This window comes from Ustilaginoidea virens, chromosome 2, assembly GCF_000687475.1.
Source record: "Ustilaginoidea virens chromosome 2, complete sequence".
NCBI lineage: Eukaryota > Fungi > Ascomycota > Sordariomycetes > Hypocreales > Clavicipitaceae > Ustilaginoidea > Ustilaginoidea virens.
The window spans coordinates 1,219,816-1,247,746 of NC_057317.1; the positions used below are offsets into that span (position 1 = coordinate 1,219,816).

The 27,931-nt window shown below is 54.6% G+C and overlaps 9 protein-coding genes across 9 annotated transcripts; 7 read left to right on the plus strand and 2 right to left on the minus strand.

Annotated features, from left to right (window-relative positions):
* Positions 1-1,665: 1,665 nt before the first annotated feature.
* UV8b_02092 (uncharacterized protein) lies at positions 1,666-2,493 on the plus strand (the record flags this gene model as incomplete). Its single annotated transcript, XM_043139590.1, has 2 exons — positions 1,666-1,891; positions 1,970-2,493. The coding sequence occupies 2 exons, from the start codon at positions 1,666-1,668 to the stop codon at positions 2,491-2,493; spliced, it is 750 nt and encodes a 249-aa protein (XP_042995524.1).
* An 834-nt stretch (positions 2,494-3,327) lies between these two features.
* On the minus strand, positions 3,328-4,452 carry UV8b_02093 (uncharacterized protein; the record flags this gene model as incomplete). Its single annotated transcript, XM_043139591.1, has 3 exons — positions 3,328-3,850; positions 3,973-4,175; positions 4,369-4,452. The coding sequence occupies 3 exons, from the start codon at positions 4,450-4,452 to the stop codon at positions 3,328-3,330; spliced, it is 810 nt and encodes a 269-aa protein (XP_042995525.1).
* A 1,525-nt stretch (positions 4,453-5,977) lies between these two features.
* Positions 5,978-7,128, plus strand: UV8b_02094 (uncharacterized protein; the record flags this gene model as incomplete). The annotated part of the gene is made up of 3 exons (XM_043139592.1): positions 5,978-6,180; positions 6,256-6,988; positions 7,045-7,128. The coding sequence occupies 3 exons, from the start codon at positions 5,978-5,980 to the stop codon at positions 7,126-7,128; spliced, it is 1,020 nt and encodes a 339-aa protein (XP_042995526.1).
* A 1,578-nt stretch (positions 7,129-8,706) lies between these two features.
* On the plus strand, positions 8,707-11,330 carry UV8b_02095 (uncharacterized protein; the record flags this gene model as incomplete). Its single annotated transcript, XM_043139593.1, has 2 exons — positions 8,707-9,453; positions 9,531-11,330. The coding sequence occupies 2 exons, from the start codon at positions 8,707-8,709 to the stop codon at positions 11,328-11,330; spliced, it is 2,547 nt and encodes an 848-aa protein (XP_042995527.1).
* Positions 11,331-12,210: 880 nt separating this feature from the next.
* Positions 12,211-12,756, plus strand: UV8b_02096 (uncharacterized protein; the record flags this gene model as incomplete). Its single annotated transcript, XM_043139594.1, has 1 exon — positions 12,211-12,756. The coding sequence occupies one exon, from the start codon at positions 12,211-12,213 to the stop codon at positions 12,754-12,756; it is 546 nt and encodes a 181-aa protein (XP_042995528.1).
* A 452-nt stretch (positions 12,757-13,208) lies between these two features.
* On the minus strand, positions 13,209-14,229 carry UV8b_02097 (uncharacterized protein; the record flags this gene model as incomplete). Its single annotated transcript, XM_043139595.1, has 2 exons — positions 13,209-14,087; positions 14,182-14,229. The coding sequence occupies 2 exons, from the start codon at positions 14,227-14,229 to the stop codon at positions 13,209-13,211; spliced, it is 927 nt and encodes a 308-aa protein (XP_042995529.1).
* A 1,612-nt stretch (positions 14,230-15,841) lies between these two features.
* Positions 15,842-17,223, plus strand: UV8b_02098 (uncharacterized protein; the record flags this gene model as incomplete). The annotated part of the gene is made up of 3 exons (XM_043139596.1): positions 15,842-15,898; positions 15,991-16,656; positions 16,762-17,223. 3 exons carry the CDS (start codon positions 15,842-15,844, stop codon positions 17,221-17,223), a joined length of 1,185 nt encoding a protein of 394 aa, XP_042995530.1.
* A 5,854-nt stretch (positions 17,224-23,077) lies between these two features.
* On the plus strand, positions 23,078-23,737 carry UV8b_02099 (uncharacterized protein; the record flags this gene model as incomplete). Its single annotated transcript, XM_043139597.1, has 1 exon — positions 23,078-23,737. The coding sequence occupies one exon, from the start codon at positions 23,078-23,080 to the stop codon at positions 23,735-23,737; it is 660 nt and encodes a 219-aa protein (XP_042995531.1).
* Positions 23,738-24,965: 1,228 nt separating this feature from the next.
* UV8b_02100 (uncharacterized protein) lies at positions 24,966-26,384 on the plus strand (the record flags this gene model as incomplete). The annotated part of the gene is made up of 1 exon (XM_043139598.1): positions 24,966-26,384. One exon carries the CDS (start codon positions 24,966-24,968, stop codon positions 26,382-26,384), a length of 1,419 nt encoding a protein of 472 aa, XP_042995532.1.
* Positions 26,385-27,931: the final 1,547 nt, after the last annotated feature.

Below are 27,931 nucleotides of genomic sequence, written 5' to 3' on the forward strand. Positions count from 1 at the left end.
CATGAGAGACATGATTGCCACAAGCTCAACGCTCACGTGAGCGGCATGCACGGTAGGTATGTACTCCGTCCGTACGTGGAGCTGTAAACCGGCATCATTAACGTTTTGTTTTGGCACGGCATGCATGCAACGTGTTTATCACGCTGGGGGAGACGGTGACTGGAAGTCGCTTGCTGGACGGGAGGCAGGCCCCCAGCATGAAATGAAATAGAGCAAAGCCCAGGCCAGGCCACTTGGTGCTTTGGCCGCCCTACTGAAGATCAGAGGGCTGCTGAGAGAGGCGTCTGGTCAGGCTAGATTTAGCTTTGTCGCGGGTCCAAAACAAGGGAGCGAACCCAACATACCGAGCCTGGCAAAGTCGTTGGCGTAAGCGGCTGGGCTGATGGCGGGTTATCCAAAGGGCCGCCAGTTACTCTTTCCGCCTCCTTTTTCCCATATTATCGCTTGTTACGGGCGCAAGCAAACTTACTCCGGACGCGTGGAGGCCTGGCGCCTTGCAGGGTTCTTCTGCAGTCCCGCACGCATGGCGTCTGCTTTCTTTCTGAAAAGCGCAGCTGAAAAGGGACGGGGGGTTGAAGTGAGGCATGCTGACGCGTGCGTGTGAGAGTTATCCTGCGAACCTTGTTGACCGCGGGTTAAACGCAGACGGAGGGAAGGAAGGGGGGGGGGGGGGGGGGGTGGCTGGCTGCTCTCGCTTGGCACGCCAAGTGAAAGGGAGACGACGGCATGCTCATAAAACGTTGTCGGAGCTTTGTCCGCGCGCTCGTCTGGAGAGACGCACAAGGACTGCCGGGAACTCGAAGCCCTGGGGCTGCTCGAGTCTGTGTTTTTTTTCTTTTTTTTTTTTTTTCCTTCCCTCCCTTGTCTGCCTGCTTCTCGTAGCAAACCTTCTCGTGGCAAACTTCAGCGGAGCACGCGGACACTTTTTTCCGGGACGCTCCTTCAGCGGGACGCCGGTTCTGATGGGTCATGAAAGATTGAACCAGCCCGGCCCCCCTTTCTGGCCTTTCTGGGAAGCAAGCAAACGGGTACGGGGCCGCAACGCCCAGCCCGCCCGCCATTGGCTGAATCGACGGCCCAAGGGCAGGGCCGCCTCAGCCACAAGCACCGCAGCGCTCCAATCACAAGCGTCCCCTTCCTGCAGATAATTTGCCTCTGCCCCTGGCAGTGCGAGCCCGCCCCTGGGCCGCCGCCCGGGCCGCTTGTACACGCGCACCAGACCCGCGGGTGCAAGATACATGCAGGAGGCACTCCGTAGTCAACGTCTGCACCCACCCCCTGTCAGCCCCCGGGCCACCAGACACTGGACCGGCAAACTTTATGTACTTCAACGGGGGCACCACCGCTCACGCTCGCTCACCTTCTGCCTCACCATCTCTTGCATTCCTCCTTCTTCAACCCGCATACCGACGCCGGTCCATCACGTCTCGTCGCTCCCTTTGCCCCGGGCCTTGTTGTTGCCTCCCACGCTCCTTTACCCCGTTTTACCCAGTCGTTCCTTGCTCGGTTTTTTTTTTTTTTTTTTTAACATCTCTCTCTCTCTTTATTTTTTTATTTTTCCCCCTCTACTCCCGTGTCGACCCTTCCTCGGACCATCACGACCGTAATCCTGTTTCTTTCCCCGGCCGTCTTGTGCAGCACCGAAAAGGAAAGAAGAAAAAAAAAATGCGCTTCTCCGTCGCCGCTGTTCTGGCGTTTGCCGCGTCCGCCATTGCCCAGACCGCCGACTTCGACCCCATCTACACCCCCAACAGTGGCGAGACGATTGATGCTGGCGCGCCCTACACCGTCACCTGGAGTTCTCCCGCCAAGTACATGGATGGCACCGTCTCCATCGAGCTGATTGGCGGCAAAACCCAAAACACCCAGCAGCACATTGCCGACATTGCTTGTAAGTCCCTTTCTCACGCAAGCTCCGCTCTTGCCTGGGCGACCTGACCGTCCGGCTGACCCCGTGTCCGTCCTGCAGCTGGCATCAAGAACAGCGCCAACAAGTACACTTGGAACGTGGATGCTTCGCTTGGAGCCGAGGCTGTCTACGGCCTCGTCTTCAAGCTCGAGAGCAATTCCTCCATCTTCCAGTACTCCAACCCCTTCCATATCAGGGCTGCCGCCAAGCCGGCCCCCAGCAGCGCCAGTCAAACTGTCACCGTGACCCAGCCGCCCGGCGTCAAGACCATCATCCTCTCCGGCACGATTCCCACCTCCACCTCCAGCTCTGCGGCTCCCACCAGCACCATCTGCACCTCTAGCACCTCCAGCACCTCCAGCACCTCCATCTACAAGACTGTGCAGTACAACGTCACCGTTTGCCCGACCACTCTGGTCCCGAGCGCCAGCCAGTACGTCCCCGTCAATGCCAACAGCTCCACTGGCATCGTTTCGGTTTCGTCACCAACTGCTCCTGCTCCTGTTCCCACTGCCGCCGCTGCTGCTATTCGCATCGGCTCCCTCGGCATCCTTGGTGTCGTCGCCGCCGTTCTTGCTCTGTAAGGAAGTGGCATATCTATATCAAAGACGATGAGAGCTGCGTCCTCTGTATGCCAGGTCTTGGAAATTCTATTGGACATTGTATCATGAGCCCTTGTGTGCTCTGGTAGTAGGTGATGGGAGCAGTTGGCATGCACATGGCTTGTTTTGGCTTTGATGGGAAAGTGTCGCGTTGAATTCCGCAGCCCCGCGAGACAAGATGCACCTTGCAACGGCGCAGCAGCATCTGCACGCAGTCTTGACTCGATACAATACTGAACTAATGCCGAGGGTGGCTGCCCTCGAGTGCGTATCTAGGCAGCTGACCAAAAAAAGTTCCAAGTCCTACATGCCATGATTCCAATGACTCTGCGTATTTATCCGCAGCCTCTGACCTGTAACCTGCAACATCACTGCCATTCCATCCAGTCGGTCTCGGAGGTCGTACTTGTCATTCGCATGCCGTGCTTGGGAATCATTGGACAGGGATGGGTGGACCAGTGACGGGGACTCCCCTTGTTTCAGGTGGGATTGCAGCTGGACCGTGTCTCAGACATCTCACAAACTGTGGCGGATTGTGAGACAAGCCTGTGTGGTCCCAAGGCAGACCACATACATAGGGCGGTCGCAACTCAGATCGTTCTAGATGATTCGGATACTTCATCCAATACGCCCAAACTCAACCTCCCCAATCAATATTCTTCATTCACAGCCAGAGTCAGCATCAAAAGCTATGCGTCACCTACTTCACCTAACCAAATACCTCGATAGATAGGAAGGAGCGTGCCGAACACGGCGCGAACCATCTGCTTCCCACTCAATTAAATCGTGTATATATACATGTCACAATCTCTGGCTTCATTCCAGAGTATATCTGCTTGGTTGAAAGTAAAGGGCCTCGTTGCAGACATGGTCCCTTGCCCCCGGGGCTGGCACAAGCCTACCGTTACTTGCCACCAGGACGACGGGTGACCGAACTAAGAAGCCAAAGATGGTGGCGTAATCACTAGCTTTGGTCTGGTTCAGGTGCGGGAAGTTGGTGTGGTAATATGAATTGAGCATTGAATTAACCGCCAGTTCGCCGCCAAAGGGGCAGGAGTAGGTAGCCACGTGGAAGAGTGTCTGGAGGGAAAAGATCACGGGTAGAGAAGCTCCGGATGAAGGCCTGAAAACTGTTTCGGCCCGGGCGACGGAAGCCGCTTCTGCCAGACAAATGGTGGGGTTTTGCTGGCAGCTTCGCGGCTCATCGTCTGTCGCTTCTGGTTTTTCCTCGCCTCGATGTGATAGCTCAGTGAATGTCATTGGTGTGTTGACTGCTCTTGTGCTGATTGGGCCATAGGCATTCAGAATTTCCTGTATCTTGACATGTCGTTCTTCCCACCTGCCGAGTGGGGTATCGGGGCAGAGCAGCAACATGCCAACTCCACAAGCAACCAGGCAGATAAGAGGTACGATGAAGCTGACAGGTCAAGCCTGGGACCTGATCAAGCCGCGGGAGAGCACCAGTGAGTCGAACGCCCGATGGCATTCCTGACGAGAGGAGCGAGGCCGACAGGTAAATAGCCGAGAATCAACAGTGGGACGAAGACTTGCCGGGGGTCGAAAAGATCCCAAAGAGGTCCGGCGATGAACCTTGGAAGAAATGTGGCACAGAGAGAGACAATACTGGAGTTGGCCACCTCGGAAGCGCTGATGTTGAGGTCCTTCTTAATCCGCGAGAGTTAATAAAGGCGGAAATAAGTACCGGTTAGGATTGGTGATTATTGGAGATTAGCTTTGTGATGGGAAGAGGAAAAATGCTCTCTATACGGAGAGCAAAGGCCTCTCACCATGCCCAGAATCCGAGCATAAACCCTGTCCAAGAAAAGAAAAAACGCCCTTCCAGAAGGATGCACCAACCTCAGACCCGGTATACTGCGAGTATTCCTCCTGATGGGATCGACCTCGGGGGGGTTTCCAAAGCGGAGCAATGTCAACTCCCATTGCGAAGTGTGCGCTAGATGCAAAGGCTCTGCCGTCTGGATGGAGCTTGACCGAGGTGGATGATGAATCGATTTGAGAATCCCCTCTAAAACTCTCGGTTTTCGCTCATTGCATCGTACCTAGCCTGGTTAATGGATCGTCTCGAGGCTCATTTTGCGTATGTCGGAGTGGTCCAAGTATCTCCGGAAGCCAGTGCCTCACTCTGTGAGACTAGCCAACCGGTATTTTTACTAGTTAACCAGGGGCCAAACCAGCAGACTGAGAAGAGCAGGGATGAGGATTTCCCAAGGAAATAAGGGTATGCCCGATGCCGTGATACGAACTATATAGTACGCAAACCAAGCGCTGTGGAGAAGAACCATGGCGAATGTAGCTGAAGCTCTTGCACGCCAAAAAGGAAAGCCAGTTTCACAAAAGTTAACCGCTTTTTCGACCATTTTTATATTTGGTCAGCTATTTATGGACTGAAAAGGATCAATCCCATTAGCCGGGCCCTTAGGGCGCGAGCGGCCGAGGGGCAGATGATGGCTTTCGGTTGTCATGGTTGACGAGCCATACCTGCGGCCAAAGCACGACAGTCCCAGCTCCAAAATTCCAAACTCCGGTAGAGACAAGTGAACGTCGGAATCTTATCACTTGCTCATCTGCGGAGAAAAACATGTCATACTATAGATGAGTGTGACAAGATGAGCAAATTCCCGTTTCCAGGAGGCACGTTCCCGGTTCATGACAGAACGGTCTATCCTTTGGCGCGGCTTATGCATATTGTGCTGCCTCTGAATGATTGGCGATACATGAGACGGTCCAATCTTTTTTTTTTTTTGGCTGCGGTAGCAAATCCATGTCCGCAGAGCAGAGTCAGCAGAGCAGAGTCAGCAGTGTGGGCCGAACTGTTTGGGTGCCACCGAAATCGCAAGGAGGTGTGGCAGAAAATTTGACATGTGGACCCGAATGTCCCGGCACTAGATATTCGAAGACGAAATCTTGAGCCTCTCAGATCTGCAAGACCAATGTGGTGACCAACAAGATGACAACGTCTTGCGTTGCGTTGATAAGAGTATGATGGAGGAGTAAAGATGTCTTTGCCGGTGAATGCAACTGCCGAATGCGTAACTTTAGTTGACTGCCGCTAAACCATGTTTGGTAAGAGGGGCAGTGCGGCATCAGGCAGAATTGGCGGGGCGTCTTTTTTTTTTTTTTTTTCCCCCATGTCCTTTCCCTTCTACCTTGGCGTTCTGTTGGACATGCATCTCATAGAGCCTCGCAGGCGAAAGCATCGTTGAGACTGGCTTTCTAATACAAGGTTCGCGCCGCTAATTGTTTGTCCGTGTTGCTTGTCTTGCCGTCGCTCATCACTTCTCATTCGCTGACATATGGCCATGCATAGATCCCAGTTTCATCGCCAAGCTTACCAAGTGGTGGGGAATCCTTTCCACTTTGACTCGCAACCCACCAGCAGCCCAGCCCGTCCACTGCTGGACCAAGGACAGCTCTCTATGTCCATTTTGATTTAGGATCTTGTAATATGGCTTCACCAGAGGTTCCAAAAACCTGCAAGGTCGTCACTGCGGAGACCATTGCCAAAGGGCTTCTGACCGAGGTCAAGGAAACCTTGGCCAAACTTCAAGGAACCAACCCCAGCGAGCCCACCCTGACCGCCTTCTTGGCAAATGGAGATGCAGCTGCTGTCAAATATGCTGAATGGTCAAAAAAGACTTGTCAAGACAAGTGAGTTGATCCTTCCACTCCTGCGGATGTAGGCAAGAGTAGAAGCCCGGTAGTGCTGACAAACTGCCGCCGTAGCGGCTTCAAATTCGATCTCCGCGCCGTCGACAAAGACCTTCTCGAGGAAGAAATCATGAAGGCCAACGACGATGACAACGTTGACGGCATCATTGTTTATTACCCAATCTTTCCTCAGAACCCGTCCCACGACAAGTACATGCAAGAAACCGTAGACCTTTCCAAGGATGTAGAAGGTATGCGCCATAAGCATCTCTACAACATGTACCACAACATCCGATTTCTCGACGGCCCAGAAAACAGGAAAAAGTCGGTTCTGCCATGCACGCCGCTGGCCGTCGTCAAAATCCTGGAGTACCTTCAGATATACAACCCCATCCTGGCCTACGGAAACCGTCTTTTCGGCAAGACCATTACCGTAATCAACCGATCGGAAGTCAATGGACGCCCCCTCGCTGCTTTACTCGCCAATGATGGTGCCACTGTGTACTCTGTCGACATAACCGGTGTTCAGCTTTTCACCCGTGGACAAGGAATCAAAAAACCCCGTCACCAAGTTGAGGACAAGGAAGAATGGGGCCTGAAGGACTGCTTACCTCTCAGCGATGTCGTAATTGGTGGTGTTCCTACAGAATCATTCAAGGTGCCGACAGAGCTCATCCGCGAGGGTGCTGTGTGCATCAACTTTTCATCCTACAAGAACTTTGACGGACCAGCCATCAAGGAGAAAGCCTCCATCTACGTTCCCTCAGTAGGCAAGGTTACCATTGCCATCTTGCTCCGCAATCTTGTTGTGAGTATTGCTCAACAGGAATCGAAGACGGGGTCGAATTGAACTAACTGTTGCAGCGCTTGATTGCCAACCGCCCTTCCAAAGACAATTCTGACAAAGGATTGATTCAAGCCAAATCTGAGGCGTTTGCTGATGACTGATGCCGAACTTTTTGTGTTAACAGCTGCGGCTGTGATCAGCCAACGTCATTTCACTGCCATTTAGAAACCCATAACTTGGCGCAAACCAGAAATATTAGCGTATTGGGGGCTTGGACAGAACAACTCGCAGAAGTCGATGCTGACTGATAAGATGGATTTAGTAAGGAAAAAAAAAAAAGATGGAGAGAGAGAGAGATGAGTAAGCCGTCACGCTGTTTTGGCTCAGGCCGATGTGCTTCCCGCTTATCAATAAAGCAAGGGGCCAAGGGGCAAGGTTCCTGGTTCCTGAGATCAAATGCCCCTGTTCAAGTGTTGTCGCTTATCCTTCAAGTGCCATTGACCTGCTCAACCGACGTACATCCATTCCACCTGGTTTTTCAGTAGTCAATCCGAGGGAATCCGTGCTTGGTACTCATCCCTTCACCATGGTCTGTATTGTACATAATTTTTCTCCTGGTCTGTTCTGCTGGTGCACCCTCGCCATTGGCGACTCAGGAGCGGAAATCGCAGCAAAAGCGGGGCGGAGAGCTGAAAGTGGCGCCAAACATGGCCAGTCATTCCTCGCTCCGACTGCTGGGGTTGTCTGGTACCCCAACTTTTTCAGCGCCACAGTTCAGTTCGTCGCTAGCCTCAATGGCATGGCTGTCAGTTGGCTGTACGCATGCAGGCTCCAGAGTTCAGAGTCCCGAGACCCAAGCAAGACCCAAGAGACCAAGACCAGGATCCCAAGACCAGGACCCCAGGACCCGACAACACTATTTTTCCCTTTCTTTATTTTTTTTATTTTTTATTTTTTTTTATTTTTTTTGCCCTCTGTCTTTTTTAAGCCGCCATCGTCGATGCGATTCAGAACTTCGGCGGCCAAAAAAAAAAAAAAAAAAAGAACATTGAAGGGAACGCCAGACCTGCCATTTCCCCGAACAAACCCTCCACCTTTTTTTTCCCTTTTTTTCCCTTGCAGGATCTGGCACACTCAGCTTTTTTGGTCCCCAGCAGTCACGGAAAACAACAATCAGGATTCTTCAGAATACAGACCCTGGCGCCATCCACTGTCCGGTGGTGCCCACCAAGTGCTCAGTGCCTCAAAAGCTCTCGTTCAGTAAACCCCCTTCAGGCTGAATCACCACCTCACCCGCACCTTTGTCGGGACACGGCGGAGACACAGCTCAGCATTAGGCCCCGACGCCTGTAGGTTTCCACGTGTCGCGCGCTCCGCTTCAGCTCGATCCCTTTGGTGCCGCAACCTTCCTGGTCGCCCACTACTCGATTCTCGTCAGCATCCTGTTATGTTGTTCCGTGCTTTGGGCTTGACGGTTGCTGGTTGACGTCAGCGTAACCGGCTTTCCGCTTGACCTGCACACCCACCTCGACAACTTTCCCTGCCTTCAAGCGCTGGCCTAAGTGGTTCTGCTCTCTGACAAGAGCCGTCTGCCATTGAGCGGGTTGCACAACAGGGCCAGCTAGTTCCATTGCCAAAGCCACGCTTTGTGCGCCCATTCAAGCAAGTTTTCGACTCTCAGGAGAAGTCTGGCTGGGCTCGAGGACAAGCCACTCTTCATCGCGCAGCTCTAGGTGGCCATGACTATAAACACTGCCGCCAACGGCCATGGTCCACGCGGCCATGGATCAACAACGCTGCCCTACCGTCCTCAGCCAGGTTCTCCCACGCTGACGAACCCCGACATGATTCTACCGGATTACGGCGAGCCAGAGCCCCTTGACGACCGACCTCACTCGTCCTTGGCTATATGGGACGATGCGCAGCGTTCCGATCCCTTTGACGACTTCTCGCAGACTGGATATATTGCAGGACCCCTCCTCCCCGCAACCCCAATCATCTACGGGAACGGCACCATGCTATCCGACATTGGTGAGGTTACCGAGGTCGAAAGTAACGTGAGCCACCCGCCAAGCCAGAATCCATCCCAGTTGTCTGGCTCGGGGAGGGGCAGCGGCAGCGGCAGCGGCATCGGCACACCGTCTCGAACGTCGCCAATCACGGGGGAAAGGACACTCAGGAAGCGATGGCTTGCCATAAAACGGGAGCGCCGGCTGTCGATCGATTCCACAAGCACGGCCCAGACCACTGACGGTACAGACCGACTATTTGGTGAACTTGACGACTCCGTCAGTGTCGACGACAGCAATTTTCAAGGTGATGATGAGGAGAGCCTGGCTAGCGAGTTCGTCGATGAAATGCCCGCTCAAAACTCTGGTGCTGCAGTCGTGCCGGCTGGTCCCGGGCTGAATGTGGATGCATTTTCCACCAACTCAATAAGTATGAGAGCCGAGCAGATTCTCGCCAACGCCAAGCGTCGCCTTACGGTATGTTGCAGCTTTCCAATACCCCGTCGTAGTTATCGTCGCTCGTACGGTGCGGCACTGTTGACCTCGACCGATAGACCATGGAGGGAAACCTGAACAGAGCAAGAACATTTAGCTACTGTTCTGCTTCTAATGGCTCGACACCTTCTCCGGGGTATGGTTCGGACGCGTCGATGACGGAGAGGACGAAAACCATTCCGCCTAATCATTCCCGGAACGTAAGCGAAAATAGCCTTTATGGCGCAACACGAGCGGCTGCCCTCCCCCAACGATCGGCGAGTGCGCTAGGTGCGGCCGATGGCTACCGTCAACCCTTGACCCTGTCCAGGAGCGCCGATGTTCTCGTACCCAGAAGTAGTCTCGGGTCCTTGCGGTCGCCACTGCATTCCATTGAGTCAACCCTGGAAACGCTGGACGAAGACGAAGGCAGTCAAGTCGACAGCTACAGCCCTCCCAGCAGTCGGTTTCAAAATACTGCGTACGGACAACAATTCGCAGACGCGGGCCAAGCACGGTCTGCTTCCGCCGCGCAAATGCGAGACCTCCACGATCAAATGGAGGGCCTGAAGGGCAAGATATCGACACTGAAGGAGAAGGCCAAGCAAGATAGTATGAAGCGACGTAGTTTGCAGAGCTTGAGAGCTCTGAGCCCTTTTACCTATTCCCAATGGGATCAAGGATATGCCGGCTGCAAGTCTTCGATTCCTCCTGAAGATGGTAGCTTGGGGCTTGCGGCTCCCTTGAACGGGACCGTCCATGGCTTGGACAATGGCGAGCCTACGACTAAAACACAGGTTCAATCGCAGCCGCTTGACAGGGAGGCCCAAGATTGTACTCCGCAAGGAATTTACGACGACTGCATACACCAAGACGAGCTGCTGCAATCACTCGAAGAGGGTGACGTTTTGGGTGCCGACAGTAAAGACGATAAGGTTGATAATGTCGATCAAGCCGACCAAGTTGGTTTCGACGACGATATTAGTGAAAGTGGCGAGTCGCTCTATCACGACAGCCAGCAAGAACCAACGGACATTTCACACGAAGATCGGGAAGACGCGTTCGACTATGAGCACTTCTTTTTGCATTCGGCGATGGGGACCCTCAGTCGACAGAGGATGAGCAGAAGTGGTAGTTTTAGCAGCGAGGAGTCTGACGCTTCAGTGGAAACTACGCGGGGGCCAGCAATCCTTCACGGACGTCGCCCCAGCATCGATACTATGACGTCGGTCAACACGTTTGCCACCGCTCGAGAGGTGATGGAGAGTCGCAGCTCGACGTCGCAGTCGTTTAGGGTCCATGGAGACGGATTTGCGACGGTAGATCCCGAATACGAGGATGTGACTCTCTCGGCAGCCGGGGGTGACAAGTCGGGAGGCTCTGGCCACGGCGGCGGCGGCGGCGGCGGCTGCTCTCCTGAAAGTCATCAGGAGCACGCGCGCCACGGCTCAGTTGTTTACCGACCTGCTGTTTCCCACAAGGATGCACCCCACCACAGGCCATCGGTCTCGTCCTTTGAGTCGACCGGAACCAACAGGAGCTTCCCGTTGGTCAATAAAACCACCAGTCTGAGTGGAGGAACGTCGGGACCAAGCGGTTCTCCAGACAATCAATCGAAGCAGGTGGCCGAGTCCCTCATGAACGAAACTGCCAGCATTTGCGACAGGGACGCTCCGGGCAGTGGGCCGTCGTCCCCTGCGATGCAAACATTGTCACGAGAGGACCAGGTACTAGTTGAGCAGGTCGTGGCAAGTTTAGGAAAATGCGTCTTGGGGCTCAGCGAGGCAACCCGGCGAGGGACGGGCAATCATGAGTACTACCGACACAGGATCGAGGCGGCCAAGCGACTTCTCGAAAACATCCCTGACCGGATCCTTTGAATCTGCAAGTCGGGTAAACGCGATGCACACGTCAACGTCAACGAAGCCGATGAAGTTTACTCTCATGTTTTCTTTATACATGCGCGTCAGGTATCTTTTTTTTTTTTCCCCCTTTCTCTCTCTTTGCTTGGCGGGAGTACAGGATGATTGGTGGCCAATGATCAAGGTAGTGTGAGTTGGAGTGGTGATCTGCAGGAATTTGCTTTGGGCTGTGTCCTCTCGTGAAGGGGGAAGCTAATCTTGACCTGTTACCGTGTTGTTGGGAACGACATGCCACCTTTTTGATACCCTTTTTGTACTCGTGGTGGAGGATCTTTTCCCGTTCGTTGACGAGAGTAAGATTAATTGATTGTAGCGATGCGGCTGCTGCGACTGTTCTCTTGCGCGAAACCCAAGGATGTCTATGCCCACCGGGTACCTACCTCCTTAGGTACCGAGGTAGGTACCTAGGTACCGACTTGAGTCCCTACGAGGTACTTGAAGGCATGATGTTCCAGGGCAATACGCCCCCCGCTTGCTGCCGACCCGGCTTGTCCACAGTCTCCACACCATGCACATGCACAGAGTACCAGACTACCAGACCCCTTCCTAATTTGACACGGTCGAACAATTTGCCACGGACCCTTTGTTTTTCTTCTCCTTCCTGCTCCAGCATCTTCACAAAGGGCCCAACCCCAACCACCCCCCCTTCACCTTGGGAGTAGGTAAAGGGAGAGAAAAACCACGTCCCGCTCAAATCATCATCTCACGACCCTCTCCGCCTTGACACGCCGACGCCGACGCCGACCATCCCACCTCCCGTCTGCCCCGCCAACCCAGCCAGAGAAGATCAGTTCCCGAACGGCCAGCCCCAGGCTAAAAACCGTCGACCACATCGCCCATGGACGCGTCCTTGTCGTCCCGGCTCCTGATGGAGCTCCTCCCCCCGCACGTAGCCACCTTTGCGCAGCAGCACCTGCTCAACCCCCGGGCCCCTTTCCAAATATACAGCCAAAAAGCCGTTTCGCAGCTCCACGTCTTTCTCGCTTCCCTGGTGCCCCATGTGCAACCTCTCCTGGACCGGGTCGCCGCCGCCATGGTGGAAAATCAGGGAGTCACGGGCTTCGTCACGCTCGTGCTGCTCATGACGGCCGTGGTGGTGGTGATGAACTGGATACGCCGGCTGGTCCTCTGGTGGACGCGCCTGGTCATGCGCGTCGTGTTCTGGACCGTCGTGGCTGCGGTGCTCGCGTGGGTGTGGAACAGAGGCGTCATGGAGAGCGCCAGGGACGCCGTGGTCCTGGGAGCCAAGGTCGTGGGATACTTGGCGGTCCTGAAGGACTTTTGGATGGCCGAGTACAAGAGATACGAGGCGAGCGGCAGCGCGGGGGGGCGGCCAAGCGATGGCGGGTTTGGGAGCCCTCGGGGCAGGAGTTCCGGACGATGATGATGACGACGATGGCCGAATCTCCGGACGGGGGGCTTATTGGGCTACTACAAGCTTGTGCTCACCAATGATTCGACGACGGTACCCTTCTCTTCTCGACGTGTTTGTATTTTTTGGCTTGTATATACCTCTTTTGTTTCGTATGTTGTTTCATTTCTTGGGTATAGCTTTTATTTATTCAAGACGTGGCAGGATCAAGGTGACGAGTTTTGGACAACAGAATAGGCGTCAACCTCTCCCATTATGTCATGTTGCAATTTTGGCGATGAAAGTCATGATACCTGGAACCCTGCACCGTGTCGAAACGCCTCGCTATGCCAGGAATACCTCGAGGAACCTGGGGGGGGGGGATGAAAACAAGACAAAAAAGGCAGAAAAAAGAAAAAAAAGGCAAAAATACAGCACCACCAAACCTGCCACTTCACACTCCCCCGCGATACAACAAGGCCACCTCATTCGTCGTTGAAATCATCAACTTCCTCTTCATCATTAGGCTCTTTTGGATCCTGCGCCTCGTGGAACTGAATGCAGTCGTCAATGTAGCTGAGGATGGATCCGACACTGTCCTCGTCAGTCACGTCAAGCTTGAGGTAGTTGACCATGCTGAAGCTCTCAATCAGCCCGGCCACAGCGCGGTTCAGCCGCCGAAAGCTGGAGCCCTTCATTATCTGCTGCTTGTCATCTGGCCTACGCGATTCGTCGTCGTCGTCGTCGTCATTGCCCCCCACCCCGCAACCTCCCGCCGTCCGCCTGGCGCGCTCGAGAGGATCGTCGTCGAGGAGGCCACTGTCCGGGGTGAGGAACCGCTTCAGATCCTTCTTCCTGACCTGGCCCTTGACAAGGTCCATCTTGGACAGGACGTTGATGTGAGGCACCTCGAGCATGAGCATGGCGCTCATGGCGCTGAGCGTGCCCGCAAAGAACTTGGCGCGATCCACGACAAAGGTGGCCTCGAGCAGGTAGACGGCGGCCACGCGTATGTCGAGCGAGCCCGGCCGGGAGAGGTATTTCACCAGCGCCGGCAGGATGGGGATGTGCGTGTAGAGCTCGATCTGGCCGGGCATGTCGAAGATGATGAGGTACTCCTCGGTCAGGTTGTCCAGCGCCTCGGTCAGCCAGTCCAGGTTCTCCATGAGGAACTCGAAGCAGTAGATCAGGCCGCCGTTGGGCCCGAGCCCGACCTCCTCCATGGCGTCCTTGAGCGAGATGAGCTCTTTGATGTCGAGATCGGGCTGGTGCTCGAACGTCTCGGCCGCCGGGTCGAGGTTGACGTAGAAGGCAGAGCGGCGGTTGAGCTGCAGATGGGTGATGAGGGCGGCGCAAAACGTGGACTGGGACAGCGGCGCGTTAGAGGAGAGCGGCGCGACGACCGTCACGCTGCGTCCGGACGTGTGCAAGTCGTCGCAAACGAGGGCCTTTTCTCACCTTGCCTGCCCCGGCGGGGCCCATGACCATGGCGCCAAACTTGCTCATGACGAGACGACGCGACGCTGCCCCGGCACGCTGAAGAAGAGAGGAGGAGGAGAAGGCGGGAAAGAAGGAGACGGGTTCATGCACATGTGTCGACTCGACCGTTTCGGCTGCAAAAGCGGGCGGCGCCTTATTCCACATACACGGTCGAAAGGGGCTGGGGGTTGAACTGCTTGCTGCTGCAGTAACTCGGAGCTCTGAATTAATGACGGCTTTTTTTTTTTTCTTTTCACCCCCTCGCTGTGAAGCTACTCCGTACAGCAGTTGATGGTGGGGTTGGTTGCTTATCTGATGATTGATTGCTGGTGTGGGTCTGGAGCGCGCACTGTGCAAGCAACCACCTAACCTTGGGTACCTTAGGTACCTAGGTACCTAAGCTAATACAGCTCAGTCTGATCCAGCTTGACTGATATTGACAGCCTGACAGATAATGACAGCTTGTGGTTTGCCATCTGCACGTGGTTGGCTGCATGCACCCGCTACAAACTCGAGACGCACCGGCAAAGAGATTCATCATCGTGGGCACGTAACCACCCAGGTGAACCCTCGCAGATACTATACCCGACATATTATACTTTGCTCGTGCCTAGAGCCGAGGGCCCTGCAGTGCGCGGAACCTTGCGCGGCCAAGTCGCTTGGAGGTACTCCGTACGCAGTACTAGGTACCCATGTACCTAAGGTGGGCATCTTTCGCCAGGAGGTACCCAAGGTATGGCATCAGACCTGGCGCAAGTGACACGTTGTTCGTCCGTGTCAAGTCGCTGGCTTCCTACCTCTCATCTCTTACGGAGTACTTCGTAGGCAGGGGACTATCCATACTCCGGTCAACAGGGGTCGGGTCAACCAACTGGTACTCGCTAATTCTTTGGCCCTTCCGAGGCAAGACGGGGGGGGGGGGGGGGCGCGCATAATGGGGGGGATTGATAGGACCGACGCTCACTGGCTTTAGAATGGCGCAATTCCGTCCCCCTCATCCCTTGAGACGATGGGGGCGTAAGCTGTTAGCGTCGTACTGGGAGACTACCTGCCCGAGCCCTTCGGCAAACTCAGAAACGCACGCCATTTCGTGCGAGCCTCTTGTCACCCTAGGTGCCTCTATACCACCAGACGCTAGCATCGCATCGCCCTCTCTGCCCCTGGTTTGGTTTGCTCAAAGTAAGCCAACCCAAGGTTCCTAGGCGCTCCGCTCCGTAAACCCACCACCCATTCACGTTCCTGCGTTGAGCGCAGCCCAGAGGACCCCGCAGAAAATGTCGGCATAAAACCTCTCCGCCTTTCCCTCTCTGTCTGACGCTCATCCGAACTTTCCCTTCCCCCTTACTTTTTTCTCTCCTCAACTCATCGCCCACGCAGTGGTAAGGCTCTCTCCTCAATTGCGTCTCGGTTCCCGTTATCCTCCAGCCAAGTTTCACATCTAACTTGTCGTTGTGTGCAGAAACTCCCTTTCCTCTGGCCAATTCGAATTTTCGAGACGTTCCGTGTCGGCCAGCTAGCTGTTGAACTCTGCTCCTTCCAATACTTGCGCAAAATACCTCGTCATTGACACCACTTTGATTGAAACCGTTTCCTCTTTTACAACTCTTGTCCTCCCCCTTTTCACGAAAACAGACAAAAAATGCCTGGCGTCAACGGCACCAATGGAGCTGCCCCCCAAGGCACCTTCCTGTTCACTGTAAGACGTTAATCTGCGCGACCCTGAGTGGATCAAAGGAAAAAAAAAAAAAAAAACAGACCTGCATCGGAGACGACTAACCTGCTTCGTAGTCCGAGTCTGTTGGTGAGGGCCATCCTGATAAGATCGCCGATCAGGTTTCCGATGCTATTCTCGATGCCTGCTTGGCCGAGGATCCCCTCTCCAAGGTTGCTTGCGAGACGGCCACCAAGACGGGTATGATTATGGTCTTTGGTGAAATCACCACCAAGGCCAGGCTTGACTACCAGAAAATTGTCCGTGACACAGTCAAGGATATTGGTTACGATGACTCATCCAAGGGCTTCGACTACAAGACGCTCAACCTGCTCGTCGCCATTGAACAACAGTCGCCCGACATTGCCCAGGGCTTGCACTACGACGAGGCCCTCGAGCGTCTCGGCGCTGGTGACCAGGGTATCATGTTTGGTTATGCTACCGACGAGACCCCCGAACTATTCCCCCTTACCCTCCAGCTCGCTCACAAGCTGAACGCTGCCATGTCGGCAGCCCGCCGCGACGGCTCCCTCCCCTGGCTCCGCCCCGACACCAAGACGCAAGTCACGGTTGAGTACAAGCACGACAACGGTGCTGTTGTCCCTGTCCGCGTCCACACCGTTGTTGTATCCGCCCAGCACTCGGCCGACATCACCACCGAGCAGCTGCGCAAGGAGATTCTCGAAAAGATTATCAAGAAGACCATTCCTGCCAAGTACCTTGACGAGAGAACCATCTATCATGTAAGTTTTAAAACACCGCTTCGACATTGTCGAAAGGGTAGACTGGGCTTTGATTCATGCATGTCAACTAACCTGCTCGACTCTCCCCCCCCCCCCCCCCCACAGATTCAACCCTCTGGTCTGTTCATCATCGGTGGTCCCCAAGGTGATGCTGGTTTGACGGGCCGTAAGATCATTGTCGACACTTACGGTGGCTGGGGCGCTCACGGTGGTGGCGCTTTCTCAGGCAAGGACTTTTCCAAGGTGGATCGTTCTGCTGCCTATGTCGGCCGCTGGATCGCCAAGTCTCTGGTCAATGCCGGTCTCGCCCGCCGTGCTCTTGTCCAGCTGTCATACGCCATTGGTGTTGCCGAGCCCCTGTCCATCCACGTTGATACATATGGAACCTCTGAGAAGAGCTCCGAGGAGCTGGTTGAGATTATCCGCAGCAACTTCGACCTGCGTCCCGGCGTCATCGTCCGTGAGCTTAACCTGACGCGCCCCATCTACCTCCAAACGGCCAAGAATGGTCACTTTGGCACCAACCAATCCTTTACCTGGGAGCAGCCCAAGCACCTCAGCTTCTAAGTTGGACTATACCTGTTGCGTTGTGGGACCATTCTGTGGAGAGAATTCAACAACAGGCTCTCCATTGTCTCGAAATCGTTTGAAATTTACAATGGTTGATTTTGGCACTTTTTTCATGCACACTCACGCGGCGTACGGTTCTCAACGATACCATGTTCACTCCCCACAAGGCCCGTGGGGAGAGGCGGTTTCTGGCATATCTTTTTTTTTTTTTTTTTCTATTCTGTTTTGTTCCCAAGCTTAACGCCCAAAATGGGTATTTGATCCGGTTTTACGAAAGGGAAAATGGATCGCTTTGCTTGCCTGATCCATGGGGATGGAGTGGCTGTGGGTGTGGTGTGTCTTTCAACAAAGACAGTTTTGGTGACAAAGCTGCATACGTGAGGCGACAGCAGTGGTCAACCGAGACGTGCGAATATGGTACTCTTTGCAAGGGCAAAAAAGTTTAGACAAGCGTGCTTACCGGCGTTTTGGGGACAGAAGAAGTTCAACATCTTTTTTAGCATTCCCCGTGTTTGTCGGGCCGAGCTTGTGCAAGTCAGTCAGCCGGGACGGGTAGCAATGGAAGGACTGAGATGAGAGAGAGTGCATGCCGTTTTACCAGCTGTTTGTTCTTTGGTTACATGTAGTCAGTCAGCAAGGACGAAGCCGAGATCTAGACGTCTAGACGTGCAGGAGGACAAGGTCCTGCAGCGACGGCTTTGATTATATAGATGAGCGGCTTAGAAACGAAACCCAAGAGAGACATGCAAGACAAGAAAGACCAGATGAGGGAATTTGTACCGGCGCCAGCAGGTTGACTGATTCTGGGCCAAGCGAGAGCTGACGCTACGCTATTACGCCTTTCTTTCTTTTTTCTTTCCACAATTTTTTTTTTGTTGCGTGACGACAAGATGAGACGGCAAGAATATACACAACTCCCTAGGGGGATGGAGCTGGTCCTTCTTTTGTTCGTTTTCTCGTCTTTGCTTCGTCTTTGCTTCGTCTTTGTTTCTCTGGAATATCGCCGTCAGGGGCTCGGCTCGATCGTCCATGCACAAGACCACAAGACGAGAGGGAGAATACGCGGCAGCTAAGCGAGGGTCCGGCACAATAGCAGCCTGGTCGTGGGCCAGCAACATAACATGCTGCTTGCTTGCACGTGGTCTGGGTCCTTTGAATCTGCCTGCCCAGCTGACCTTGTCCTTGCACCAACGTGCCGCCGCCCTGCGAGAAGTTTTCTGGTGCCGCCTGGTCCCTGATGCGTAGGCGAGCGTGGCGGGCCCCGTCCCGTCATTGGCTCTACTAAGCGCCCCGTGAGCGCAACTTGCGACAAGCACGAGCGTTTATCCGGGGGTTTCTGTCCGTGCGTCCGTGATTACGCGGTGGTGTTGGCTGCGTCGATGGGCTGGTCTCGGCAGGAACCACTGCAGTCGTGTCGCCGCCGTCTACTGTGTTGGGCAAGCATCATCGTCAGCATCAGCATCATCATGATGATGATGCAGAGGCATGAATCAACAGTCTCTCTGGGGTGGCATGGCTCCCCTCCCCCCCCCCCCCGGCCGTGCGTCCGTCCGTTGCAATAAAGTGTTGTCAGCGGGTGCTATTGTGTCGCTGAGCACGGGACAGGGGCAACCTGTCGGTCGGTGCCTGGGCCATCCCATCATGTAACGAAACAAAGGGCACGGGGCTCGCTGGGAGCAGAACCGCGCCGTCAGATGTCGAGACGAGCGGTTTCGGGTTGACGGCGTCGCATGCAACCCCCCGCTCCATCAGAATCCATCTTGGCGCTGGCTTCAAAAGTCCAGTCCGCACGAGGGAGGCGAGCCAGGGGCGGCTGGGCTGGGCTGGGCTGGGCTGGGCTGGCCTGTTGTCAAACCTTTTGTGGTCGGAGGTCGGGTTTTTCGACGGGGACAGTGCACGAAACGCGGGAGCGAGCGGGCGATTGCGAAGCCTTGTACCACGTCGCTGGAACCGAGACAGCCCCCTTTTGTCTCGCCAGCTCCTTTTCCGGGGTGTGGTGGTGGTGGTGGTAGTGGTGGTGGTGGCGTGTCGAGGGGAAGAGGGCGAGTTGGAAGAGCCAATGTCTGGAATCCAGATGTGCCTTTTGTGGCGGCGGCGATGGCTGGGCGGGCAGGACTGAGCGGAGTGGATGGACGCGGGACATGTGATGGATGGATGGATGGATGGATGGATGGATGGATGGATGGCTGTCTGTCTGTCGGGGTCTCCGGCGTGATGAACTGCCTGGCCATTGTTGCTGGGGTGTCAGGTGTGGAACCGTCATTGATGCAAGGCGGCGGCGACTGATGATGGCACGTTTGACCTGGTGTTGTCCCGCGCGGCATGAGTTGGCGGTTGGCTGCTGTGCTGTGCTGTGCTGTGCTGTGCTGTGCTGTGCTGTGCTGTGCTGTGCTGTGCTGTGCTGTGCTGTGCTGTGCTGTGCTGTGCTGTGCTGTGCTGTGCTGTGCTGTGCTGTGCTGTGCTGTGAGATGGGCGGATGCTGGCGCGCAATTTCCATGTCCGCCGGTTGGGCCGGGCACTCGGCACTGTCGGCTGGGACATGACAGCGGGCCGCAGCACTGAGAGTACGGAGATTACAGGCAGCACGCCAGGCAGCAGACAGACAAGACAGACAGACACACAGCCCCGACATTACAAGCTACAAGCTATGTACAACCATCAATCACAACCAGTCGGCAGGTTCCTGGCACCCCGTCCAGCACGATTGACATTAGCACGGAGCACATGCGGAGCACAACAGCCCCAGAGCTTATTTCACAAGCCCCCCAGCCAAGCACGGGTAAGCAAGCTGGCGCGCTTCCCTTTTCGCAGGCTTGCCTTGCCCGCCTTGCCTGCGTCTCTTGAAATCTTGAAAAAAAAATCTGACGGGGCACGACGAACCCTGGGCGGGGCCAGCCCAAGTGCAAGCGGCGTCGCGGCGTCGCGGCGTCGCGGCTGCCGAAGCGGCTGGGCCGGGACGGGCGCTAGGCCCAATCGGGAGGTCAATGGGCCCCAGCCTTGTTCAGCCCGATGGCTGACAACAATAGGAAACCCCAGCATCAGCACGGCGGGACAATAGCAAAGCCGCATCGACAACCAGACATTGGCATCAACAACAGCCGCAGCTACAACAGCCGCAGCAGCAGCAGCCCGTCGCCATGCTCCGTACGCCAACCTTTCCAGCAATCCTGCAGCGTGCGCGCGCGCAGCATGTGCGCATGACGACGGATGGCGCGGATAGATGGGCTCCTCTCGTCCATCCATATCCTGTTACTCGTCACGTACGTACTGACTTGCATCATGCCTCCTCGACTCATCTCCAAGCTTATTTGTGAAAAGGAAAAAAAAAGCATGGGCGGAAGAGACACAATCCCCTTTGTCCTGCCCCCTTGCCCTTGTCCCCCGTCGCTTGGACACCACTCCTTCGGTCGTTACATCGGGCTTTCTTCTGTCATGATGCATCACCGGCAGGATGAGCCCAGCATATGTGATATCTCGTCAGGCAACCCTGCTCGCATGCGCACAAAGCAGCGTTGCGTAAATGAAAAGGGTAGGTTGAACACCACGCACCCATTCAATGACCCAGGCTGAGCGTACAATACGTACTCTGTACTCCGTACTCATACTCATACTCCCATGACGAGTCTGCCGAAACCGATGATCCTGGCTCAGTCAATGGCAACGGCTGCCCCCCCGGGATAATTTCCCTCTGATGACAACTCGCACACATTGTGATCGAGTACTCCGTACTCTTGATGGACGTCGTTACTGGGTCTCCGTCCGTCCTCTTCCGTAGCCACGTCAAGCCCGCCAGCCACGTCAAGTCAGAGATGGGGATGGATTCCGCGCCGCGTCTCGCGGTCCATGGCGGGACCTGACCCGTAGAGCTGGTAAAGCCCACGGGAGAAGTCGATGATCTGGAGCCGAAAAGCATCGGACAGGGGGAAGGGGAGAAAGCCCCCCCCCCAGCCACCTGCAAGATTCCGCCATCCCACATTGTGGAGGGAGCTCGAATCATGATTTCCCCAGAGGCCCCCCTCCTCCCCAAAAAGAAATGAAACAAAGAAAAAAAATCGAGAATCCCTGTGCTCGTTCGTTACTGGGGACTCGGTGCTCTGCTCCGCCGGCAGACAAAGAGCCGGGGGCAGCCATAGCCAGGTCAGGCGGGCCTTTTGAATGCTGGCAAGGGCGAGATTTCCTGCATTGACGAGTCGACCCATGCGTCCGAGGCCGTTGTGCAAAGCCCTACTCCGTACTCGCCCATTGTGCTGTTGCACCAAAATCGAGGCCAGCCCCGGTGCATTGTTTTATTTCGGGCCAATGGCCACCATTGATGATTCAGTCGCGTCCGCAAGCAGGACGCATTCATCTCAGGGGGGGAGGGACCAAAGGGGTGGTGGATTGGGGGCAAGGGGGCCAATGCCGCGGTGTGCGTTGCAGAATGCCACCAGACGACTTCGGCGGTTACGGAGGGAGGCTATCCAGCGGTGATGGAGCTGGACTGATGCTGGGCTGGATGCTGGGCTGGCTGGATGCTGAGCTGGATGCTAGAGTGCATCGTGCATCGTGGACTGGGCGGCGGGATTCGTACCTCTGCAGCCGGTACTCCGTGGAGCGCGCTTCGTTTCCGACCATTCCAGCCAGGCCATCCCGTATCGACGTCTCGTCCTGTTGTCCTGTTGTCTTGTAGCTCCGGCACGAATCCCGCAGCCGTTGCGTTGCCTCTCTTCGCAGTCCCCTACACAGACGACGACGGACGACAGACGACGGACGAGGCGGCCGCAGAAACCAGACGGAGGGGGTGTGTGTGCAGTGTGCAGCGAGCGGGGCCGTAGTGCGCGCTACAATTGACATCAATGCCCATGTACCTAGGTACCTACCTACCTTACCTGGCAGGAGCCTCCTACCTCCTTACCTGGCTGGTGGGTGCCTCCTACCTAGGTAGGTACCAGCCCAGCACAAGGAGCAGCAGCTACCCGTGTCGATGATGCAGGTGCCAGCCCGCGCCCCCGCGTGTGACCCGACCACCCTGCCCAGACGCCAGCACCAGACAGACTTCAACAAGCATCACAAATCGAAAAAAAAATCGAATCGACAAACCCAAAGCATTGGCAATATATATACCGACAAGACAAGCACCTGCAGCGTACTATCCATCCGACGTACGTTTCTCGACCAGAGCTCCCGGCACACCGAGCAACCCAGACAAGCTAGCTCTCTGTTCCCCTCCTTCCCCCCCCCAAAAAAAAGGAAAACATAAAACAAAAAAAAAAAACCAACCACCCATCACCATCGCGACAACCGCCTCCGGGCGCCTGTTGTGCTCTGCTCATACGCGGATAGACGCAAGGCGCAGGGAGAAGCGGGGGACGAGCTGGCATCCCTGTGTCGACAGTCTGGTCCAGTCAGATCGGCACGCTGGCGAGGCAGGCTCTCGCATCTGGCTGAGCACACCCTCATTGAGCAGGAAAAGCCCCCCGAGGCCGCCACAAAGAAAGTTGACCTCCCAAGGAAACAAGCAAGAGGGAAAAAAAAAAGAAGAAAAAAAAAAACAGCGTGATCGGGTGGGCGTAAAACCTCCCGGGCACACCGGCGGAGAAAATCTCCGTCCCTGGTCGGCTTGCGCAGCTGGGTATTTATATATTCCATCTTGCAGCTATTTCCCAGCACGGCATTGACTGCCAGTCGCTTCCGCCGCCGGGGTTTCTCTCAACGACCTTGACTATACAGAAGTCTGACTACCCAAGTCAAGTCGTGCTGTTCCACTCGGCTTCTCACTACACATATACATATATTTATTTATATACATATATACTATCCTGACCGAAGCACAAGTCGGGTCGCGACTCCCCGGTGCGCCATCACCATCACCATGGATACTGCGTCCCTCGCTCCCCTCGACATCCAGGGCATGCTTTCCAAAGACGCCGCCGCTGCTCAGCCTTCTCCTCCTCCGGCATACTCTCCTCACCCGCGCGTCAACCTGCCAGCCGCCGCCGCCGCCGCCGCCGCCGCAAGACCGTCGCAACACATGGCCTCCCTGCTGCACCAACCCGTCTTGATGGACCGCGCGCCTTTTGCCTCGCTCATCCCCCCCATCCCCGCCCCCTCAGACGCGGACGAGGACGACGGCGACTCGGACCAGGGCCAGTCCCCCATCTGCTTGCGCATCAACACCTCGGTCAAAATCTCGAGCAACCACAACCTCGTCTGCATCAACGACACCCCCGCCGACCACGCCAACGCCATTGCCCGCGCCGTCGTCAACGCCATTCAGGAGAACAGCTCCGGCCACTGCGGCATCCCCATGGTCGACGAAGACGGCCGGCCGCGTCCCGTCAACATCAAGGTCGATGCTGGCCTCGAGGTCCAAGGAGCCGGCAACATTGTCGGCAACGAAAACGTCATCAACCAAGTCCTCGCCAGGCAATGGAATCGGCTGCGGCGGCAGAGGGACGAGCCGGAGCTTCACGATCACGGTCACGGTCATGATGCACATCCGCCCAGCCCTCCGAAACGCCCGAGGTCCTAGTCCAAAATGCCAGCCAATCCAATCCGCCTTTTGATGCATCCCGGCGCTCTCCCCTCGCCTGGCCTTCTTCATCAATGCCTGCTCTGTCGGACATTTCTGTTGTCCGCGTCACCTGTCAATACTGTCGTTCCATTTCTTTTTTCTTTCTTTCTCCTTCTCCCCGGTCAATAAAAATCCGTGCAGATTTATGCTTTTGGAGTGTTGGGATACCCCTTTTGGCCGCGCTGCTGGAGCCAGCATACATGTCTTTAGCTTTCATCCTGTTTGGTTCACATTTCTGCTGCGTCTCGACGCCGCATGCTATGTCTTTCGGTTTTGATCTATCGCTGTTCTGCATCTCTTCTTCCTCATATTTTTTTTTTCGCCCCAGGAAACCTGTGAAATTTGCGTCAACATCTAAAAAATCAAATGTTTCATGTAATGACTCGTCATCACATCATCGTCATCCTACTCTAGCAGACGCCGAGGAAGTTGCTGAAACCGCTGCACGCCATTCATCCATCTGCAGGTCGTCTAACCAACCACCCGTGCGTGACCCTCTCCAACGCGCTGCCTAGCCAACAGACAAGGTTGCGTTGCCGAGACAGCTTCCGCTGCATTGATGCAGCGCTGGTGGCCCTGCCAAAAGTACACGTATTCTTTTGATAGATGACTTGTCGCTACTCGGCACCCTCTGGCTGATGTCCAACTCTTGCCAGCGTACACGTACGGAGTACGCCGTAGATGTTGGCTCAAAGCAGCAGCTGATATTCCGCTTTTCGCGGCAAAAGCCTCAGCAGCTGGTTGAGGCGCAGCATGTACACATACCATGCTCCCTTGCCTTCCAAATGTCGCCTGCCACCCGTCAGCAAGCCTTTTTGCTTTTTCTCGACGCTGCCTGAGCTCCCCTCCCCACTCGCCCAAGTTCCAACTTGGCCCTTGTTCTCTTCTGGGGATCCACTCACTTCCGGATCCAAGTTGCGGAGGGATATGGGCCAAAGGCTCAAGCCAAAGAAAAAAAGAAGCCGTCATTCTTTGCTCTTCTCCTCGTCTCTTTCCTTCGTGGTGCTGAAACCATTCCCTCATGAGTGAACCGACTTGACCCCTGGCAGATTCCTTGCATCGTCGCGCCATTTCCTCCCTCCCAAACCTGCCGATTTTCTTTTGGTCTGCCGGCTAATCGGTACCTGGCCGAATGCTTCATTGCCTCACCTGCCGTCGCAGTCGAGACTCGGAGGCGCCTGCGACAATGGCGCCCTTTGCCATCCGCAACCTCACAACTCATCCAATCGATCTCGTCCATGTCGAGAGATTCGAGGCCGAGAAGATGAAGCAGGCAAGAAACGGCCTGTCAAACGTGACGACTGCCATTACAGGTTTCCTGAATGCCACCGAGACAATCAAGCACCAGTTCCATCCCAGAGGCGACTCCATCAGGAACGATGACGTTTCCGTTCGTGTCGAGCCTTTCCAGATACGACCGACCGACATCCAGGCTGCTGATCCGGGAAAAGAGATTGTGCGATTGACCTTTGAAACTGAACAGCATCGGTATCAAACGGATGTTCCGAGCCCTAGCTCCAAATCGGCCGTCATGAAGAAGCTGGACGACGGGCCTCACGAGCTGACGGTTGTGTATATTCCCACGGACCCTTTGATCGCCATCTTCTCGTCCGCAAAACTAAATGCATGGATGGGTGAGCTGGACGACGAGTGGCCGCTCAGCGTCCTCTCCATCCCCGGCACTCACAACTCTCCCACTTGCCATACCGCGCTGCCCTCGGTGCGTTGCCAGGCCGTCGGTGTTCCCCAACAACTGCGCAACGGCGTCCGTTTCCTTGACGTCCGCGTCTCGGCCAGTAAAGACGACGACGTCCTCACCCTTGTGCACAGCGCGTTCCCCATCTCGCTCACCGGCAGCAAGTATTTTGCGGATATGCTCCATGACATTTACAGCTTCTTGGAAGAGAACCCTAGCGAGGCGATTATAATGAGCGTCAAGCGAGAAGGCACAGGCAAGGCCAGTGACGGGCAGATGGCAAGGTACCTCAAGCACGGCTACCTTGACAAACAACAAGACCGCTGGTGGGTAGAACCCAAGTTCCCCACCTTGGGTCAAGCTCGTGGTAAGATCGTCCTGGTCCGTCGATTTGGTCTTGAAGACGAAATGGCAGAGCATGGTTACGGCATCGACGCTCATGAATGGCCCGACAACTGCGAGGATGGTGTCGGCGGAAGCGGCGCATTCCGTATCCAGGATTTTTACGAAATCAGCGAGAGTCAGAATATTGAAAAGAAGATCGAGTACAGCCACGGGCAACTAGAGCGGGCTGCTGAGCAGGCCTTTGCCCTGGCCGGAATGCCAAACTACAATGCCGAAGCTCATCCGCCCCCCTTCTTCATCAACTTCCTCAGCGCCAGCAATTTTTTCAACGCCACCTGCTGGCCGGAGCGAATCGCCGCCAAGGTCAATCCTGCCATCATTGAATATCTTTGCGGATCGCATGGCGAAGAGGGAAAAGGCCGCCAACAACTCAAGATTGGCACTGCTGGAACTGGCATTGTCATTACTGACTGGGTTGGCGCCAACGACGACTGGGATCTTATCCGTTGTATCGTGGGCATGAATGCGCGTCTTCAAATGCAACCACAAAAAGGAGAGCTATAATATCCAGTTTTATATGGAGAAAATATATTGCGGCGGTAATTCTCATGCATCCTTAAATAAGAAAAACATGTTCAAAGACCTAGATCGGTAACGGTGTCCTTCATCTATATTTCTACGAAGTGAGCATCTGCAAATCGTGGGGTTTGCTGGCACCTGTTTGTTCGTCGGTGTTAGCTGTGCCTCCAAAGCAAATGGCTGAAGTTGTCAAAGAAAGTATTTGGGCCAGTTCAGTTCTCCAAGGTGAAACAGGAAAGACGTTCATCACGATGAACTCAGCTAGAGCTAATATCTAAAAATCATCCCGATGGCGAGAGTTGCACACAGAAAGAAAATTTGCAAATGTGCTTACCAGGAGTAACATGCAGTCTCAGTACTGATTCAAATCAACAGACCTATTTTGAGGCGATCATCAGTCAAGGTTCGAAAATCCGAGACACGGGCATTTTCCCCCCCCAAAAAATAATCTGAATCAAGTTAGTGTGATAGGCCTCGAATATATTTCCTCACATCAATATAACCTCACTTACCAAAGACATCAGAAATTGCAATTGTGTTCATGTTCCACTGATCAATAAATTGATAGCGAATCAAACAGTGTGAATACTATAGTGATCTCATCACAGTCGTCGACATGTTCAACAAAACTTTGTATTTACCTATTTCCACAAATGAGTTAGAATTGAAAGCCAGGAGCATGCTTGACGCGCCAGCAAGTAAAACGCCGCTATCAGGTGACGAAGTGTCATCCAGAGGCCCTGCCAATCTTGCACCACAAGGGTTGTACGACCTTGCTTTCAAGGATGCAAGTTGGCGAGGCTCATTATGTCCGCCCGTTCGTTCAAATCTTCATCATAAAGCGGCTGCGACTGTGAAACCAAAAAGAGGGGAAATACCTGTCATGACACAAATTAGCAACTTCTGGCCAAGCCGTCTCCATGTTTAGAAAGTGAGGTGCGATTGAATGCAGTCAGACAAGGCTGAAACTTATACAACGGTATCCACATTATGTATTAAGCATGAGGAATCCCTAAGGCGTCGGTTTGATCATCACGCAAAGGGAAGAAAAACCATGTGAGATGGAGATGAACAAACCTTTTCATCATACCGACGTGCCTAGAACCGAGTTCTTTTCCATCAGCAGTAGGGCCTAAGCTTCTGGCTTTGTCAGCACCATTCGTGAGATGTGTGTATAAAAAGCGTAAATTGATGCTTCCTCAGTGTAATTCTAGAGTAAATAAATCACCACGGTGCTTGTCTGCATTGGATTGTTCGTGTAAGGAATTCATCACAGGAGAGTGTAAAGAAAAAGGAGGTCGGTGCGAATGAGAAAAATTCCGTACCGTAAGTCGTCAGCACCACCATGATTCACGTGGGATTGACGAGCATCTGCTATGCATCCCGAATTTCATGTGTGGTGTCGTGTAATAAGAGAAGGAAAGTCTGGGAGCTTCAGAAATTTTTTTGTGAGAAAAGTCCTAGTTAAGGTGGAGAAAGCCACTAGACCCAAAAGAGATTAGTGACTTCCGCACTTCGCAGCCGGCATCTCA